We start from the raw sequence: 16,400 nt of genomic DNA on the forward strand, positions 1-16,400 counted from the left end.
ATGTTTGTACATTCTATATTTATTGGTATTCGCATCTCAATCTCAGAGAAAGACCCTATATTTTCCTATACGATCAGGGCAATAGATTCACTGAATTCTATCAACACAATTGCTTACGGTTTTACAGACCTTACATTATAAACCAATTCACTTCACAACATTGTTTACTCCAAACTAGTATTGATTTGTTGATTTTCTTCATTATATTTACGTTGAGCATCATCTTCTTTAAACAAGTCATTCTAAAATGTATATGTAATTATACAACGGAACTTATCCCCAAATATCAGTTGATGAATAAATGTCTTATGAGGAGAAACAATTTTGTCTGAAATCATCTTGACCATTACAGTCTCAATCAAATGTTTCTACACCCTATGGCTATAATTATACCGGTCAGCAAATTTAGGCACTTTGGCAAATTGAATTTAAGTGTAACGGAAGGGAAATAATGACTCGTGATCGCAGATAAGATAATTGCTGGAAATCAACATTGAATAATGTTGAAAAAAATCAATTTATAAGTCATGCATACCATTCTTTCTTAGTACTTCTTTATATAACTATAACTTAAAAATAAAGACACTAGAGGTTCATTTAAAATAAAATCCTTTTGGAAACTGCCTGACTTTTTCTTTATCTATTAATCGGATGAAATCTCCTTTAACTGTATTAAGTACTGTAAATTAAAAAGGAATTTCGATTTGTTATTTATGTAACGAACTATTTGTGTTTTTGTAATCTATGTAAGGGAACGTTCAAGTCCTAGTTTATTTCATGACCCCATATATAATTTTAATGGCCCGACGAAGCTTGTGTGAATCTAGAGATAAGAAAAAGTTAGATAAACATGTATGCAAACGTAGATTACTACACTATTTCTTTTAAAATGATGACAGGGTTTTCAAAGTGGACATTTCTATTAGGATTAGTATTTTCGGGTAAGCATTATCTCTTTTTATGAAATACATGTTTGTTATCATAACTCAATCGTCAGTAGGACATACAATCCTATTAAAAAGGCAAAAATTTTAAAAGTTTGGGGATCCGAAAAATCTTAAATACAAAAAAAACCTAAAGGCCTTGGCAACAGTTTAAAAAACCCACCCCCCCTCGGGCCAACAGTTTGACTGTTCCCAAATCACGTATGAAATAACTGTATACTATGTATTTACAGTAGTTAATGCAATTCAATTTAACTTGACTGTTGTTCAACGTCAAAACTATAACAAACATCAGCTACCATTAGACATTTGCTCCATTGAAAAATTTGGCCTTCACAAGGGAAACGCAAAATGTATTATTTACAAAGAGTGCTGTGTGGTAGCTGTAGAAAGTTGCCCTGCACTTCATATCAGTCTTGCTATAAACAAAATTTCTTTCAAGTGAGGAACCTATCATGGATAGGCGGTGGTTCCACTCAAGAACCTGCTCGTGTCTGAAATAATACACGCTCTGGCATGTGAGATCTTCCTCAACGATTAAAAGTGGATAATAGCCATATAAACAATACACGGTCTGTGTGACTTAGAACCCAACCAAAACAGACAACCAAAAAAGACGAATATTTAATCGTGAACTCACAAATGAACTCTTAATGTTTTTATGTCTCCATCGATCTTTTTCTTGGATGCATTGTACTTTGTGCTGTGCCTACTGATATAAAGTGTGTCTTGTGGTTTGTTGTAATGTGACTTTAAATGTTGAATTCTGCTTAAGCCGGTGCTAGGGGGCGTGGACGGTAACTTGCACTTTCCATCACTGTCCTTGAACAGGCTCAATCAAACCGAGCTTACAACATTTTACAGTTTTGCCGTGTTGGGCTTTCTTTTGTTGGGCTGTTTTTCACTATTTAATTTTGTATATGTATTGTGTCTGAATAATACCTTTATGATAATCTACTCTCTCTATATATATAAATATAACGTTACAAAACACAAGATGTGCAAAATTAATATATCCTGATAAGGCAAACAATCTGTTAAGCCTGCTAGCAGGATGCTTAAACGCTTTTTACAGACAATGATACTTTTGTCGAGAACGGCTTTTATCATGATTGACGGTACAGTGCGAGACGGTGTTGAATACGGGAAATATATAAATACTTGTTATAGAATCATAAAGATATTTTTCCAGCGAACAATTTAATGTGTATGTATAACATGTAGGAACTATTTCAGGACTTGTACAGTGTACAGACTGTCCGGATGGCTGGGTTGCCTATGAAGGATCGTGTTATCTGTTTGGACATGGTGTGACACAAACGTTTGTAGAGTCTGAGGTCTGTAACTCAGTCGATGCTATAAGTTGTCACACTGCAATATTTCCTACTAGTTGATATAAAAATAGATTTACAAACAATCAAGATATATTTCACTATAACAAAATGATTTAATCACCACTTTAATGTATTGTAACAAAAACTCTTGAGGCTGAGGAGTTGCCTTTAAGAATTGAGGTATTAGAATTACAGCCACCGTTAATCCCTTTGTGATCGAGAAGCATCTAAATGAATCTTTCGCTCCAGCAGATGAGCTTGTTTCGATCTCTGGTGTTACTTTAAGTTTGCAATACCCGAGGTTAGCCAAATCATATTTCCTGTTTCGGCGCCATATGACATAAACTTTGTTGTTCCACCGTAAAACCAAACAAAACAAAACAAAGTTACAGAAGTTAACTTTCTGAACTGACATCTCCAACAAGCTAGCACGCCTTTAATCAATTTAATTTGATTTTAGGTAAATGTAGAAATGTAGGCAAAAAGTAATATGATATTATCTCTATGTAACAGTTTTTATTCAATACAGCATTTTTGTCGTCAACATCACAATGGACATTTGGTAGAAATAGATTCTAAGGCAGAAAACCTGTTCCTGAAGGATTATGTAAGAGGTTTTGGAGGTAAATGATTTAGACTTATATGATATATGTAAATAGCTTTCTAAAGTTTAACATAAACTTCATGCTCTATATAACATTAAGGGAGTTGTCTGAATGGATAAAATGCGTATTTCAAGTAAAAACAAAACAAACAAAACACAACAATTAAATTTTTAAATACTCACATGACTCTAAAGTAAATAATTATTGTAGATAAACCACAGATTATCTATAAGTTTAAATTCTGGAGCCTAATTCCAATGATTCGATTTGTCTTATATTTGTCTTTGATATGTCCAAATTTACTACAGCTATAAGACTATATACATGACTTTTACAAGTAGATAATGTAATTATTGTTCATAATATGTCAGCTGTGTTTTATCAAGGACATTGCTATTGGATTGGACTTTCTGATGAGCAAATTGAAGGCAACTGGATTTGGTATCATAGTAATACAACTCCGTTATTCTTTGACTGGGGCCCCTCCCAACCAGATCCCGGTAATAATGAGGACTGTGCTATATTCTGGGGACCATTTGATTACCTCTGGGGCGATCTTGGATGTGACTGGAAATGTCAACCAGTTTGCAAGATAAGGTGTTCTTATAGTGCTGACAGTATACATTGATATAAGTTTAACTTTGATTAACATACATTTAGGACCTGCAATCGTTTGGGAATTTCTTCTTAATAATTTCTTCAATCGTGAATTAGTTAGAAATGTCGTCGATTTATGACATAGGAGTTAAAAAGTATGTGAAAGCTTTCTGGATATTATTTTTTGACATTAATTATCTGATGTCAATACTTAATGTAAAGCATGATCATAAGAAATCGCTCGTTTTATGTACCAAACATTGTCACTCATGAAATTATTGCAATTGGAGTGACTTTTTGATACATGTCTTAGATTTAACATTCAAACAAAAGCATATTCTAAATATAAATATACTCGTATATATATATTATATATATTTTTCAGCGGGGGAGAAACTGCTTCTATTGTCGGCTAGTTCTTTGGAAGCATATTTGAAAAAGAAATGTCAAACAACTGAAGTTCAATAAAATTGTATGATTATTAAAATATTTATTATTTTATTTTATTCATATCCCAGAATTTTAACCTGTAATTGGCCTATTACTTTAGTTTAGATTTTTCCATATTATGTTATATTATGAACTTGAACCCATAAACGGTCGTGATCATTTTGAACTCCGGCGTTTTTTAAGTAAGTTTTGCTGAGGCGCCGTCGTAAATGAAAAGATCAAACATACGATATTACCTAATGCTTGTTGTTATTTTCCCAATACTAATTTATAATACTGCTCGCTTGTAACGTCGCTTTTCATTGGATAATATTGACTTTAACATAGTTTAATATACACAGCTGCTATCAACATATGAAAAAATATCTTTTTTTTCTCTTAAAAGATGTCTGTTGTATTATAAGTTCGTTATAAATATTTCAGTCAGGTTATATGACCGTATATAAACGGTTGTTTGCAATATAACCCTCGCATAGCGGCTCGGATTTTATTTCCAAACAACCTTTTATATTATATGAAGTATCAAATCTCTAACGTCAAATAGGAAATATTCAAGCAAGGCTATAAATTTTGTGCAAGTATTATCTCATATATCGCTATATCATATAAAAGCAGGAAAAGCAAATCTGTTCAATATTATATAGATCTACATAACGCTGTCTGTTGTAATGTCAGCGAAGTATATCAATGTCTTAAAAGGAAACCTACACTCTGAACGAAACTTGTGACAAATTATGGTAATTAGCTACAAGATAGTATAATTTTACCCTGATTTTTTATGCTACGTGTCTATCATTTCGCTGAAAACGCGCGATTTAGTTATTATCTAAATGTAATCCTATATCCAATCGTAAAGATAATTAAAACCTCTGATTTCTTGTATCAAAATGACAATTACATTGATAAATGAGAGGAAGAATACACTGTTTCGGTAGTATTCCAGTACAGACACTGGAAAGTTTGTGTAATTTCAGTTGTCGGCGTAAAATATGAAATTGTTTCCCTCTAACCATTCCATTTCTGCACGAGCAGACGTAGATACTAGTAGTTATTTTCTGGTGGGTTTTAAAGCTATCAACATTGCGTTTGGATTATCTATCCCGGACACAGTATTAACATTCCTTACAAAATTAATTATTGCCAATCATATCATCAAACTGCATTCATTTATGAAACTTTGAATTTAACTAAATTATCATTTGCCGGATTAATATGAATATACTCAATGCTACATTGTTATGAGCCATATATGAGTATGTTACTTGCCTCGTGAAATTTAGGATACAAATAGCTAATTTATCACAACAAACAGTTAAGCCCCGGGGAAATTTTGTGTTGTGGAAGACAATTAAATCCAAACATCTCACAAGATAACATATTTAGGTTTGACGTCTCATTACAAGTTCTCTTTGACTAATAGATAGTTGATATAATAGTGATATCTTCTGTGACTACATAGCCTTTAAGCTGAAGACGTTACATGTTCTATTTTCACTTCAAGGCTTGGAATCGAAGGGATAAGCAAAAGCGTTATACGTTATTCATTGAAGCCAATATCGCAAATTGTGTATTGTATCTTTTTCTCAACGAATACCATTTTGAAATTTATCAATAAAAACTATTGAAAGAATCGTTTGATAATTATAAAATACCGACTGCCATATGCAAAGACTCTAAAATAACTTGTTAAATGGGTTTTGGTTAACATTTTTTGCAAAGGGGCGTGAATATCTATCTGTGCACAATATTGATTGCGTCTAACGTCAAAATATCTTGTTTTGTCCAATGTCTTTTTTTTCTTTTTTTTTATTTCTTTATATGTTTATACATTTTATTCCATATACAAATGTATCAGGTAGGATGATCCCAAACTATTTTTACGATAAGTTTGCATTAGGTCGCCGCTAAAGGCAACGCCCATGACTTAAATGTTATTTGCAAACCTTTCGTTATATCTTTCAATAATTGATTTAAAAACACATGCCCTGTTCCAGGCAAATATTTGACATTTTCAATAGTATTTCCAATGTAGCTCTCGTTCTTTGACCCATATGTTTGCAGAAATTTGTGATAAATTTGTCCACGCATATTTTTATCAAAATATTGTTGCATAAAACATTTTCTGCACGCATAACGGGAAAAGAAAATGCTCAAAAAGAACACATCATTATCACTCAAAGACTTTACAGAAAATTAACTAAAGTAAGCATCATTTAAAGCAAATGAATAACAGCAATAAATAACATTTAATTTAATTTAATAAATTGCAAGCACATATATTTATGCATAACCAACTCATATACATTGAGCTTTCCTGTTATTTACTTTCGTCTAAGGAAGGTGTTCCATTTGACTTATAAGAAAGACAAAAAAAGAAAAGAGAATGGTCAAAATCATCAATTTCTACATCGTGGTTAAATACGAAATATCATTGATTGACAATCGAGTATATTTGGTTATAAAACGGTAAATAAGTATAACCAATGCCCTTACATGATAATCTCAACATTTTATTCATTGGTTATACAGACCTAGGATTATATTCTCATAAATATAGTTATCGAATGTTGCCTAAAAATGATAATGATGTCATTATACATTCAGGTTTTATTTAATATCTCGTCCGATAACCAAACTAGTCCATTTTTTCTCTCACAAATTCTCTATAAAAAGAAAAATCTTTAAAGTCACATCGGACAGTGTGAACATGTATAATAATATAACCTTAAGACCTTTGCAGTAAAATTCATAGAACAAATACTTTCCATGTTTTGTGATAACATTTCTAGGGTAAGTTTTTGTTTCATCATCAGACTAAGTATTTGAGACAGCTAAAGCAAAAAGCAAAAAAAAAAAAAAAAAAAAAAAAAAAAAAAAGGACAGAAAATAATGTTTATATTGAAAATGATAAAAATATCATAAATGTATAGTTAGCATTGCATTGGCATTGACCCCATTGCCGACCTTAATCAACAATATATATATATATAATATATATATATATATATATATATATATATATATATATATATATATATATATACCGTTATCTAAGATATTCGGTCAGGCGTAAGAAGTCGTTCCTGTTTCGGGTCTTTTGGGAAACATGATATATTCAATAGCCTATGTTGCAACAACACTCAAGAATTATTTTTTATACCATACATATGTCAATAACAATTTTAAAACTTGTTTATACTGTATGAAAGTGGCGGCGAGCCAAGTAGTAACCAACTTGTAATCTAAGGATTGCTGGCCGCGTTGGTTCAAACCCCGTCAGGGAGAAGCCTTTGTTTCCGAGAGCAGGAAAGTTGACACTCATTGCTTAGTTGGTTCTAGGAACGGATTTGAGAGTGTTTCAATAGGCTTATATATAGTTTCCAACAAACTCAAATTTAAATAAATCCGTATGAACTAATACTGTATTAATATTTGTAACCTGCAGAAATGTGATAAAAACGTTTGCCTCATTGGTTCATCGTTTTATATACATACGGTGAAAAGAGGAGAAACTCTTCTGTCAATCTTTTCATTTGTAAGTATTCTTATCTTTCTTAGAGTGTATTTGTTTATCAGGAAATTATAAATAGCAGCGATTTTTGATATTGTATATTTTCCTTTATTTTTGTGTGTTTTTCTTTACAAAGGCAATATGTTTGAATTATCGTTTTAGGAACGATAGTTAAGTATAATAAAAGACAATATGGTTATAAAGTTAGCTGAATAATATAGTTTCTTTATTTACTGTGTAGAGGACTTTTTCCGGCTTTTTATGTAGTTAGAAACGCAAAATATATAGTACTTTAAGTTTACACACATTTTAAACAAAAAGAAAATTAAGGCCGGTCGACGATCTCGTTTTTGCGTTATCAGTCCTTATGATTGATTTTTTTATTCTAGTTAAAAAAAGATAGATCATTGTAAAATCAAGCTATTAAGACACTATCGTTTCTGTTTTTCTATCTACATGTAGTTGGATTCTATTCGGGTTGTTGTGCAAACTTTCAAGTAGTTACATAACGAAGTTTGTTTAATCATCAAGTTCGAAATAAAAATGTAAAATGAAATGTTTAAGACTTATTACGTTTATTTTTTGTGATGACTGGCAACTAACCACCAATATTATTTCGCTTAAATGTTTCTGTTATCAGTTTACATGGTCTTTCAGAGTTTGAATTCATCCATGAACAAGTTTTCGTTCTGTCTATATGAAATCGTAAGAAATATTTTATGTGCTAAGAGATGCTTCGCATTCATTGCAAGTTCTCAATAGCTTACATTAAATGCATTGGGCCAATTAAACAGGGGTTAACTTCAGTTCAAGCCCGTACAAAATATCATGGAAAGTTTTTTTTATTTTGTAATTATCATAAACCCGAAGGGTCTCTCTAAAAAAATAATCATAAACGGTAGATGGAAATTTAACTTATCATTAACTGATCATATTTTGCCAAGCAAACAAATACCAAGGTTAGTTATCTTTAGTTATCCAATCCTTTTAACTTTATTTAATAGTAAGTTTATCTGGGCAAAAAATAAATGTTTGTCATTTTTTTCCGTAGGAAGTCGTGAATCGTAATATGTAGAAAAGAAAGGTTAATCAACATGTGATTCGACGTATTAAAATGGAAAGTCGGTCGATAGAAAATCGCCTTGTTTTGAAATCTCAACTGTTTTGTAAATGCGTTTACTTAATATCTTAGCTAGATTATTTATTCAAAAAGAGAAAAACTTCAAATAAAGATAACTATGTCCACCAGAAGTACAAAAAGATTCAGTCGCCAACTTGTGCTTGCGAAGAGGAAGATCAAACTGTTGAGCATGTCCTCCAAAGATGTAGACGACACGACCCAGGACAAAACTAAAAAAATGCGCCTAAGACAACTTCCTCCAGAAAGTGAATGGGGACCGATAAAAGAGGAAAACAAAGGGTTTTAGCGGGTTGATTTTTTTAAGACAACGAAGTAGAATAAAAGAAGAAGATTCCCAATTTGAATAAATTTAAAAGATGTTTGATTTTAGTAATTTCAAGTTGTTGACTTAAATTTTTTGGTTTTTTATTCAAGATTTTTTAAATTTATTTTAAATACACGAAAACCATAATAAGTATATAAAAAACCAGGTTTTAATTTTGCTTTTAATCCCTGCTTTGTTCTTTTTTATTCCATAAAATTGAAAATTTTAATACACCTTTTTAAAAACCAACTTAAACTCTAAAACTGTATTCCAAATAAAATTTTAAAAAATTCCAAAAATGACATTTCTTAGAGTTTTATAATATTTTAATGTCATTAAATCTCAACAGGGTGCACTTTACTCATTTGCTCATTTTTTGCCATAGTACTAAATTGATATTCACTCAAATTATGTGGTGTGTTGTACTTAATACCATCATTCAAGTGCTTTGTATTCATGAGTAAAAAGTATACCTCGCATGTATTTTTAATCTTTGGAAAGCAAAGCTTTGCATGCAAAGAGACACACTATACGTGCCCTCTATATGCTAGAGATAATAATGTCAGCAATAAGAAGTCATCTTTTTCTATTTTCTTTAATGTGTTATCTAAAGCTGCATTCAATTATCGTTCACATTTTGTACGGCATCTGAGAACCGCTTAACGTGACGGTTGTTGTGAAATCTGCATCAAATCGATACTAATTAAACACTCTCTTTGATCTTTCTAATTAGTTTAATTGCATTTATTACTATCAATCAATATCATGTTTGTTATGTTGTATGGATGATAACATGCTGAAGGTCAATTCAATGTCAACTACTATTGATGGTATTCTCATTGTTGTGTGATCCGAATCAAGTTTATTAGTTCATGCTTTAATTGTTCGAGGTGCATTAATTTGTACATATTTAATTTTCTGTCATAATATCATAAATATCAATAGAGCAGTGACACAAAAAATATGAAAATTAAGGCATGTTGTAATTGAGTCCGTCATGATAGATACCGAAATGTTAAGCATCTCTCACATATCGTCAATAAAACAACAAAAAGTATGAAAATTAAGGCATGTTGTAATTGATTCAGTCATGATAGATACCCGAAAATTAAGTATCTCTCACATTCCCCGATTAAGCAGTTTCCAATTTTCAACGGTAAATGAGCTGAAGTCAATGATCCCGTAAGGCGAATAGTAATGATGTACGGGGTAGAATGTGAATTGAAGAGGTATTCTATTAAGCAACGCCCTATGCAAATATTGAAATTACCTAAGCACTGTAAATTCACACTGGCTGTTAACTATTAATCATGACAGATCAAATTAGATCGCTTATGACATGAATTTGGTTAGACGAAACTGTTTTTGAAACTTGAAATACTGTACTATATATTAAACTACTGTTTAACTATACTATACTTTCTCGGAGAATTATTCACAAATGCTTACAAGAGCACTAAGACAATCATATAAATTTAAAGTTTACAATTTTAAATATAAAATTGGTCAAAATGCTCACTTATCTTTCACAACATTAAATACAATATATTTCTAAAAGATATACACCTCTGTAAAAATCATCTTATTTCGACAGATTATCAAAATATTTGTTTCACTTGCATGAAAAATTGTGCCTTTGATCAGTCATCATTTTAACATTTAATCCAAATAAGTTGAGGCAGTATGGCAAATATAATTATGATAATACTTTTTATCCAAGGAATGTCTCAAGCATTAGAAATATAACATACAAAGTTTCTTTGTTTATTTTCTAAAAACTGATACAATTAAATAACTATAGTACACGAAAATGATATTCACTTTGGTTTGAAAAGTTGTTCCTTAAACAACAGTCTGTTTCTATCCAATTATTTCAGCATTTCTGAAAAGTAAATAATTTAGTTGTCAATTTTAAATTAAGAAAAATCCCGCTTATCAATATAAGTTTCTTAAGAATACAATTCTGTAGAGGTATAATTAAATATTATCGAAGAGTTCTTTTTGTTAAATATCAACTGACGATTAATGTTGCATATATAAAATTGCAATTTAATGTTTAAAATTTTATGATTAAATGTATAATTTTTTACATGGTTTAAAATTTGTTGCTGCCAATTAAAAATTATGATTTTTAAATTTTTATATTATTTCATGGAGTTCCACTGAGATTCAAAAGCATTAAAATTTGAATTTCATACATAAATAAGGCACTTAATTTTCATTGGAAGATAATTACTTAGGACAAATTTAAATCGTCTTTTTGCTATTCTTGGCACAACATTTCAATGTTTTTCATAATTATTCTGGAGAAATTGACCTAGCGAATGTTCTAAAAATTTGCAAACATGTTACGGGTCCTAATCTTCATCGATTGGTTTAAGCCAATATTTCCAGTGCAGCCATGTCTAAAAATTACATGATTTATTTTATCGACTTAACCTTCGGTCGAAACCTTTCTATCGAAAAATGACATTTCATCATGTGCTATATTTTATGCTAAATGGTGTTTTCTTTTAATTCATACTCAGCAGCTTTCTCGCATATGTAGTGATTTAGTTTATGGCATGGGAAATCATTCCAGTGGTAGCTAAAGCCAGGATACAAATGTACACAGTTTTCATCTTGCCCGCCGTTATCAGGTTGGTTTGGAGCCCAGTTGGCGTATTTGACAGGATCATTACTGTTGACCCACATCCAGCTGTTCTCTTCTTGTAGATCATTTAATCCTATCCAAAACGCACCTAAAATACATTCCGAGATAATAACCTTGTTATGTTTTTTTTCAAATTTAGGGGAATGTCATGCGAAATTTTCAGAAAAATTTAATGGAGTGCTACAAAATTTTCATGAGAACTCTTTTTTACCACAAAATTTTTCATATTAAGCTTGAGCTTCATTCTTCTACATCCATAGGTTGGGCATGTTATCTTATAATTTCTATGCCTCTTTGTTTTTCTGTCCGTTGGACTATATGAAATTTACCTCTTTTCGACCTTGTTTTTTCAGCTTAAAAATATTTTACCAGAACTTTTCAAGAGTTGTTTCTATTTGTAATTGATTTATTACTTTTAATACTTTATTGGTTTTCCATAAGTAAACATAGAATTAATTTAGGTCATTTCCATCTAAACAGTTTACCTCGGTTACGTACCTGTAACTACCAATTTATCTGCAAATGATCGTAACAAATCCCACATTATTTCTGAATCAGCGGTGAGAGACAAAAACACAATTAGCAATTGTAACGAAGAAATTACGACTTGCCCCAGGATCGAACCACTGAACCCTGGGTTATTGATTTCATACTCTCAATATTTTGCTTAGAGGGCGGACTAGAGTATGTAGACATATATATAAAATACCCTAAGTATGTTGCTCTTACGCCAATGAAATCTGCAGATGATAGTACACAAAGTTTTCATAACCATGCAGTATTGGTTAAACATGGCCCCATTGGCAAAGCTCTACAAGCTAAAATATTTTACAAAGTTTAGAAAGAATACATACTATTATAAAGTTTTGCTTGGGCAACTATATATTGATTCTCAATATCATCTTCAATCTCAACCAAGTGTCCACCAAGTATTTGACACAAAGTCTAAAATGAAAACATATTACAAGGTTACTAATTTGGTATCATATTCGTTGGATACATATAGGTAAATATATAAGAAAAAAAGTTGTCGCACTAAGAAGTAATCCTACCTATGTATCAATCTATGTAATAATGTTATACTAGTATGTACTGTTATCAACTTTTGAAGTTTTGAATTGTATATTTATTTTTAATTTTATTGTTATGATTATAAACTGATAAAATTAGTATTACAAAACAAGTGTCAAATAAAATCAAATTTATAAATTTACCACAGCATTTGCCCAGTCTTCAGTGTCATGACTAAATAAATAGCACGCAGAGTTATGTGTAGACCATCCATTGGGGCAACTGAAAACTGAAAATAGTATACAGTGATTGTGAAACAAGTAATTATATACACAAGATGGGCGATTTTTTGGTACTGGAATGAAAATAACTAAAGAATGAACCGTTAATGGATTGTATACCAAACTGCTTATCAGTTATAGAAGTTCGTATGAAGATCGTCCGCAAATGTTTGAATTGATCCGTTGAGGAGGTGGTCCAGATTTTACTAATTATTGCATATAAATGGCATGATGCATCTGACATGTGCAAACTTGATTGACTCTTGTTGCATACATGTACTATGTTAAGGAGCAAAACTTGTGTTGGTCTCAAAAGTGGTTTAATGTGTGACTTCTTGTGGCGGACAATCTACCTCACTATTGAGATACACGATGATTAGTTTTTTAATCAAGAGCATAATTTTAAATAAATCGTTTAAATATAAAATCAACAGGTATATACCGACACGAGTTCGCATTTTAAGAAAATAAAAAAAAATGTGAAGCAAAAGGTTGTTACCTGCAAATGTGCATATGGAAATTATAATCACGTTTAAATACAAATCCATTGTAAGTACAGTTTTACTGTTAATAAGGACTGTTTAAGTTTAGTATTGAATACAGACAGATAAAACAATTTAGTTCGATTAAACTTTATTTAGGAACCTTATCTTCAATTAAAGACCCCACATTTCAGTTACATCTATTATACAAATGCGTGTGAACTCAGTGAATTAAATGTACTAATTTTTAAACTACAGCGATACAGATTTTTCAATATTTAGATAAAGAAAATGCACTTCCCGTGATGGCATTGACAGCAATGATTAAAAACTCGGTCTGATGAGTCAGTCCCTGAGTGATTGTTTCACTGAGTTCTTTCTGTCGTCTTATGTTTTCTTAAATGCCCATTAAGTCCCAAGTATCCTATTATTTTGATTTCTCAAACACCTCTCGTTTTGGTGTTTTATTACAATTTCCGAAAACGAACTCATTAGTCATTAACCTATGCCATTTTTAGATTCATTTTCTTTTGATAATTTTGAAAGTTGTTGTGAAAAAGCATTTTGTATGGAGATAAAATACCCCTACTAGTTACGTTTTGCTTCCTATAGACATATTAACACATTCAGTATTCTTTATGGTCGATGAAAAACATCTAATATCTATCATTAAAACATTACTAAGCACATTGTTATCACTTCTAAATGAGACAAATATATTTTCTTAGTCATTATGTGCCTGTGCCTCAGTTATGTCATATTTGTTTGATATTTTCTAAACAATTACAGATGCTCGAAAATTATTCGAGAAAAATATAAAAGGTTTGGATTTAATTCCGGTCCAAACCAATTGGTATATCAATTATTCACGCGGCTTAACGTCCTTCCTAGACGCCTGCAAGTGACTCAGACACGAAACAAGTAATATAGCATTTAGTAACATTTACTAAATTGTCAGAAGCAATGTCGTGTTCCGGACAGATAAGAAACGTCTGAAGAAAACTTTAAACGGTATAATTATCGTTATACATTGCGGTGTGGATGATGCTTCCGGGTTTTGGATTAGAGAATACGGTTCTCGGAAAAAGCTCATATCTGATTTGACTCTTACGGAAAACGTTGTTACTTTTCGTGTAAACTTATAGTACTAAAATGAACTATCAACGGACAACTGTAATAGTCGTCTAATAATTGCTAATTAACTGTTAACAGCACAAAATAAATACTGTAAAACATGTAAGAAATATTTTTTTTTACTCGGGAAAATTTTCAAAATAACATTTGCCCCTATTTTTGTCGAGAAATTGATAAATTTTAACATTTTAAAAACAAAAAAAAAGAAAGTAAATATATTTTAATTTTTTTAAACTTAGAAAAGGCAATCATTTTTCCAAAGTTGAAAATAAAAGAAAAAAATTACTGACCGGGGATAAATGAAATTGAAAATTACTGCTGAAGACCTAAACCAATTAATTCTAGATCTCTTTTAAAACGATATAGCCGAAATAGAAATAATGTGTTATTAACAATTTCGGAGGCATAAACTACTTTTGAGAATGAAAGAAATATACCAAATACAATGGAAACTCGTCATATAAAATTACAGTGTTGGTGTTAAACCTTACATATTAAAAATGAACATTTATATGTCGTATATTCGCACTACGTCTGTCGTTTTTTCGCTTTTTCGCGTTCAAAATACAAAAATACGAGAACATAAAGAGACACAAAGTATAACTGTGTCGTCTCTTCGCATTTGCGCTTTTTCGCATTGTTAAATTTTCGCATTGTTGCATTTTCGTATTGTTACATTTTCGCATTGTGGCATTTTCGCATTGTTACATTTTCGCATTATTACATTTTCGTATTGTTGCATTTTCGCTTTTTCGCATCGTTACATTTTCGCATTGCTTACATTTTCGCCTTTTCGCATTGTTACATTTTTGCCGTTTCCTGTTTACAATTACATTCGCTAATGCTGACAGCTTATGACATTTTTTGTACCATTGTCAAATGACCATCAATAGAGAGCTTTGATTTAAAGACCTGGGGAACGCCTCACAACATGGCATAATGTATTTAAAATATTTTTTTCATTTTTTTTTCAACTTAATCCAACATGCACACTAGGTTATCAAATAAAGTATGTCTTACTCTGATACTAGAATTAACAGACATTATATGCAATGTTTTCCTGTGAAAACACATCTAAATCTTAGAGTAAATATCTATTTTAAGATGTTTGCGGGCAATGTTTTTATCGTAATTCTCATGTCACATCCGTCAGCGTTAAAATATTAAAATAAAAATAAATAATTATGATAATCTAAAGATGGTAGGAACACATTTATGTTTTTATGCATTAATTTATTCAGAACAGCCTGAAAGCCTTAACGTTATACATGTATTAAATAATATATCATATGATCAGACATTTCAAAAATAAATAATAATAATGATAATCAGAAATTGATGTATCCATGAGCAGGCACAACTGGAACGCGAAAATGTAACTATGCGAAAAAGCGAAAATCCAACAATGCGAAAATGTAACAATGCGAAAAAGCGAAAATGCAACAATGCGAAAATGTAACAATGCGAAAAAGCGAAAATGCAACAATGCGAAAATGTAACAATACGAAAATGTAACTATGTGAAAAAGCGAAAATGCATCAGATGGAATGCTAATATAAGACAGATTTTATGTGTCGTATTTTCGCTTTGTTGTCTCTAAGATCCGAAAAAGCGAAAACACAAAGAGACAACAGAGTCAAACTTTGTCGACCCATCGTGTTTTCGCATTTTCGCATTTTGAGGCGAAAAAGCGAAAATACGACATGGCGTAAATCAGCCACCATAGATTTTATATAGCCCAAGTCTAAAGGTATAAAGATTATAAAGATTATAATCCTCTGTTCTGTATTGATCAAAGAATTTTTCCATTTGGTAATACAGTCCTGACATTTTATGGACAATGATATCAGATACAGCTTTATACATTTTAATTCATATAAGCTTGAGAAATGATAGATGATAAAAGTTGTCATAAAAGGAATGTCTCTAGTCTGATAAGACAACAAATAAATA

At 31.0% G+C, this 16,400-nt stretch overlaps 2 protein-coding genes across 2 annotated transcripts; one reads left to right on the forward strand and one right to left on the reverse strand.

The window, feature by feature from the left end:
- Nucleotides 1-805: 805 nt before the first annotated feature.
- On the forward strand, nucleotides 806-3,967 carry LOC132728774 (perlucin-like protein). Its single transcript, XM_060714447.1, has 5 exons — nucleotides 806-941; nucleotides 2,181-2,281; nucleotides 2,808-2,901; nucleotides 3,270-3,480; nucleotides 3,866-3,967. The coding sequence occupies exons 1-5, from the start codon at nucleotides 851-853 to the stop codon at nucleotides 3,894-3,896; spliced, it is 528 nt and encodes a 175-aa protein (XP_060570430.1). The 5' UTR covers nucleotides 806-850; the 3' UTR covers nucleotides 3,897-3,967.
- Nucleotides 3,968-10,636: 6,669 nt separating this feature from the next.
- Nucleotides 10,637-13,523, reverse strand: LOC132728769 (perlucin-like protein). The gene is made up of 5 exons (XM_060714440.1): nucleotides 13,331-13,523; nucleotides 12,754-12,839; nucleotides 12,394-12,484; nucleotides 11,411-11,627; nucleotides 10,637-10,768 (listed from the first exon to the last, which is right to left on the reverse strand). The coding sequence occupies exons 1-5, from the start codon at nucleotides 13,377-13,379 to the stop codon at nucleotides 10,747-10,749; spliced, it is 465 nt and encodes a 154-aa protein (XP_060570423.1). The 5' UTR covers nucleotides 13,380-13,523; the 3' UTR covers nucleotides 10,637-10,746.
- Between the last annotated feature and the right edge of the window lie 2,877 nt (nucleotides 13,524-16,400).

This window comes from Ruditapes philippinarum, unplaced genomic scaffold (genome assembly GCF_026571515.1).
Source record: "Ruditapes philippinarum isolate M1 unplaced genomic scaffold, ASM2657151v2 ctg2599_1_1_1_1, whole genome shotgun sequence".
Lineage (NCBI taxonomy): Eukaryota > Metazoa > Mollusca > Bivalvia > Venerida > Veneridae > Ruditapes > Ruditapes philippinarum.

Bases quoted from the DNA above. Each gene is read 5' to 3' on its own strand.
- LOC132728774 (XM_060714447.1), top strand. From the start codon at position 851: ATGTATGCAAACGTAGATTACTACACTATTTCTTTTAAAATGATGACA. The intron at 942-2,180 runs GTAAGCATTATC...GAACTATTTCAG, and splicing joins ATTAGGATTAGTATTTTCGG to GACTTGTACAGTGTACAGAC. The intron at 3,481-3,865 runs GTGTTCTTATAG...TATATTTTTCAG, and splicing joins CAACCAGTTTGCAAGATAAG to CGGGGGAGAAACTGCTTCTA.
- LOC132728769 (XM_060714440.1), bottom strand. From the start codon at position 13,379: ATGGATTTGTATTTAAACGTGATTATAATTTCCATATGCACATTTGCA. The intron at 12,840-13,330 runs GTAACAACCTTT...TACTATTTTCAG, and splicing joins TTCCATATGCACATTTGCAG to TTTTCAGTTGCCCCAATGGA. The intron at 12,485-12,753 runs GTAAATTTATAA...TTTTCATTTTAG, and splicing joins AAGACTGGGCAAATGCTGTG to ACTTTGTGTCAAATACTTGG.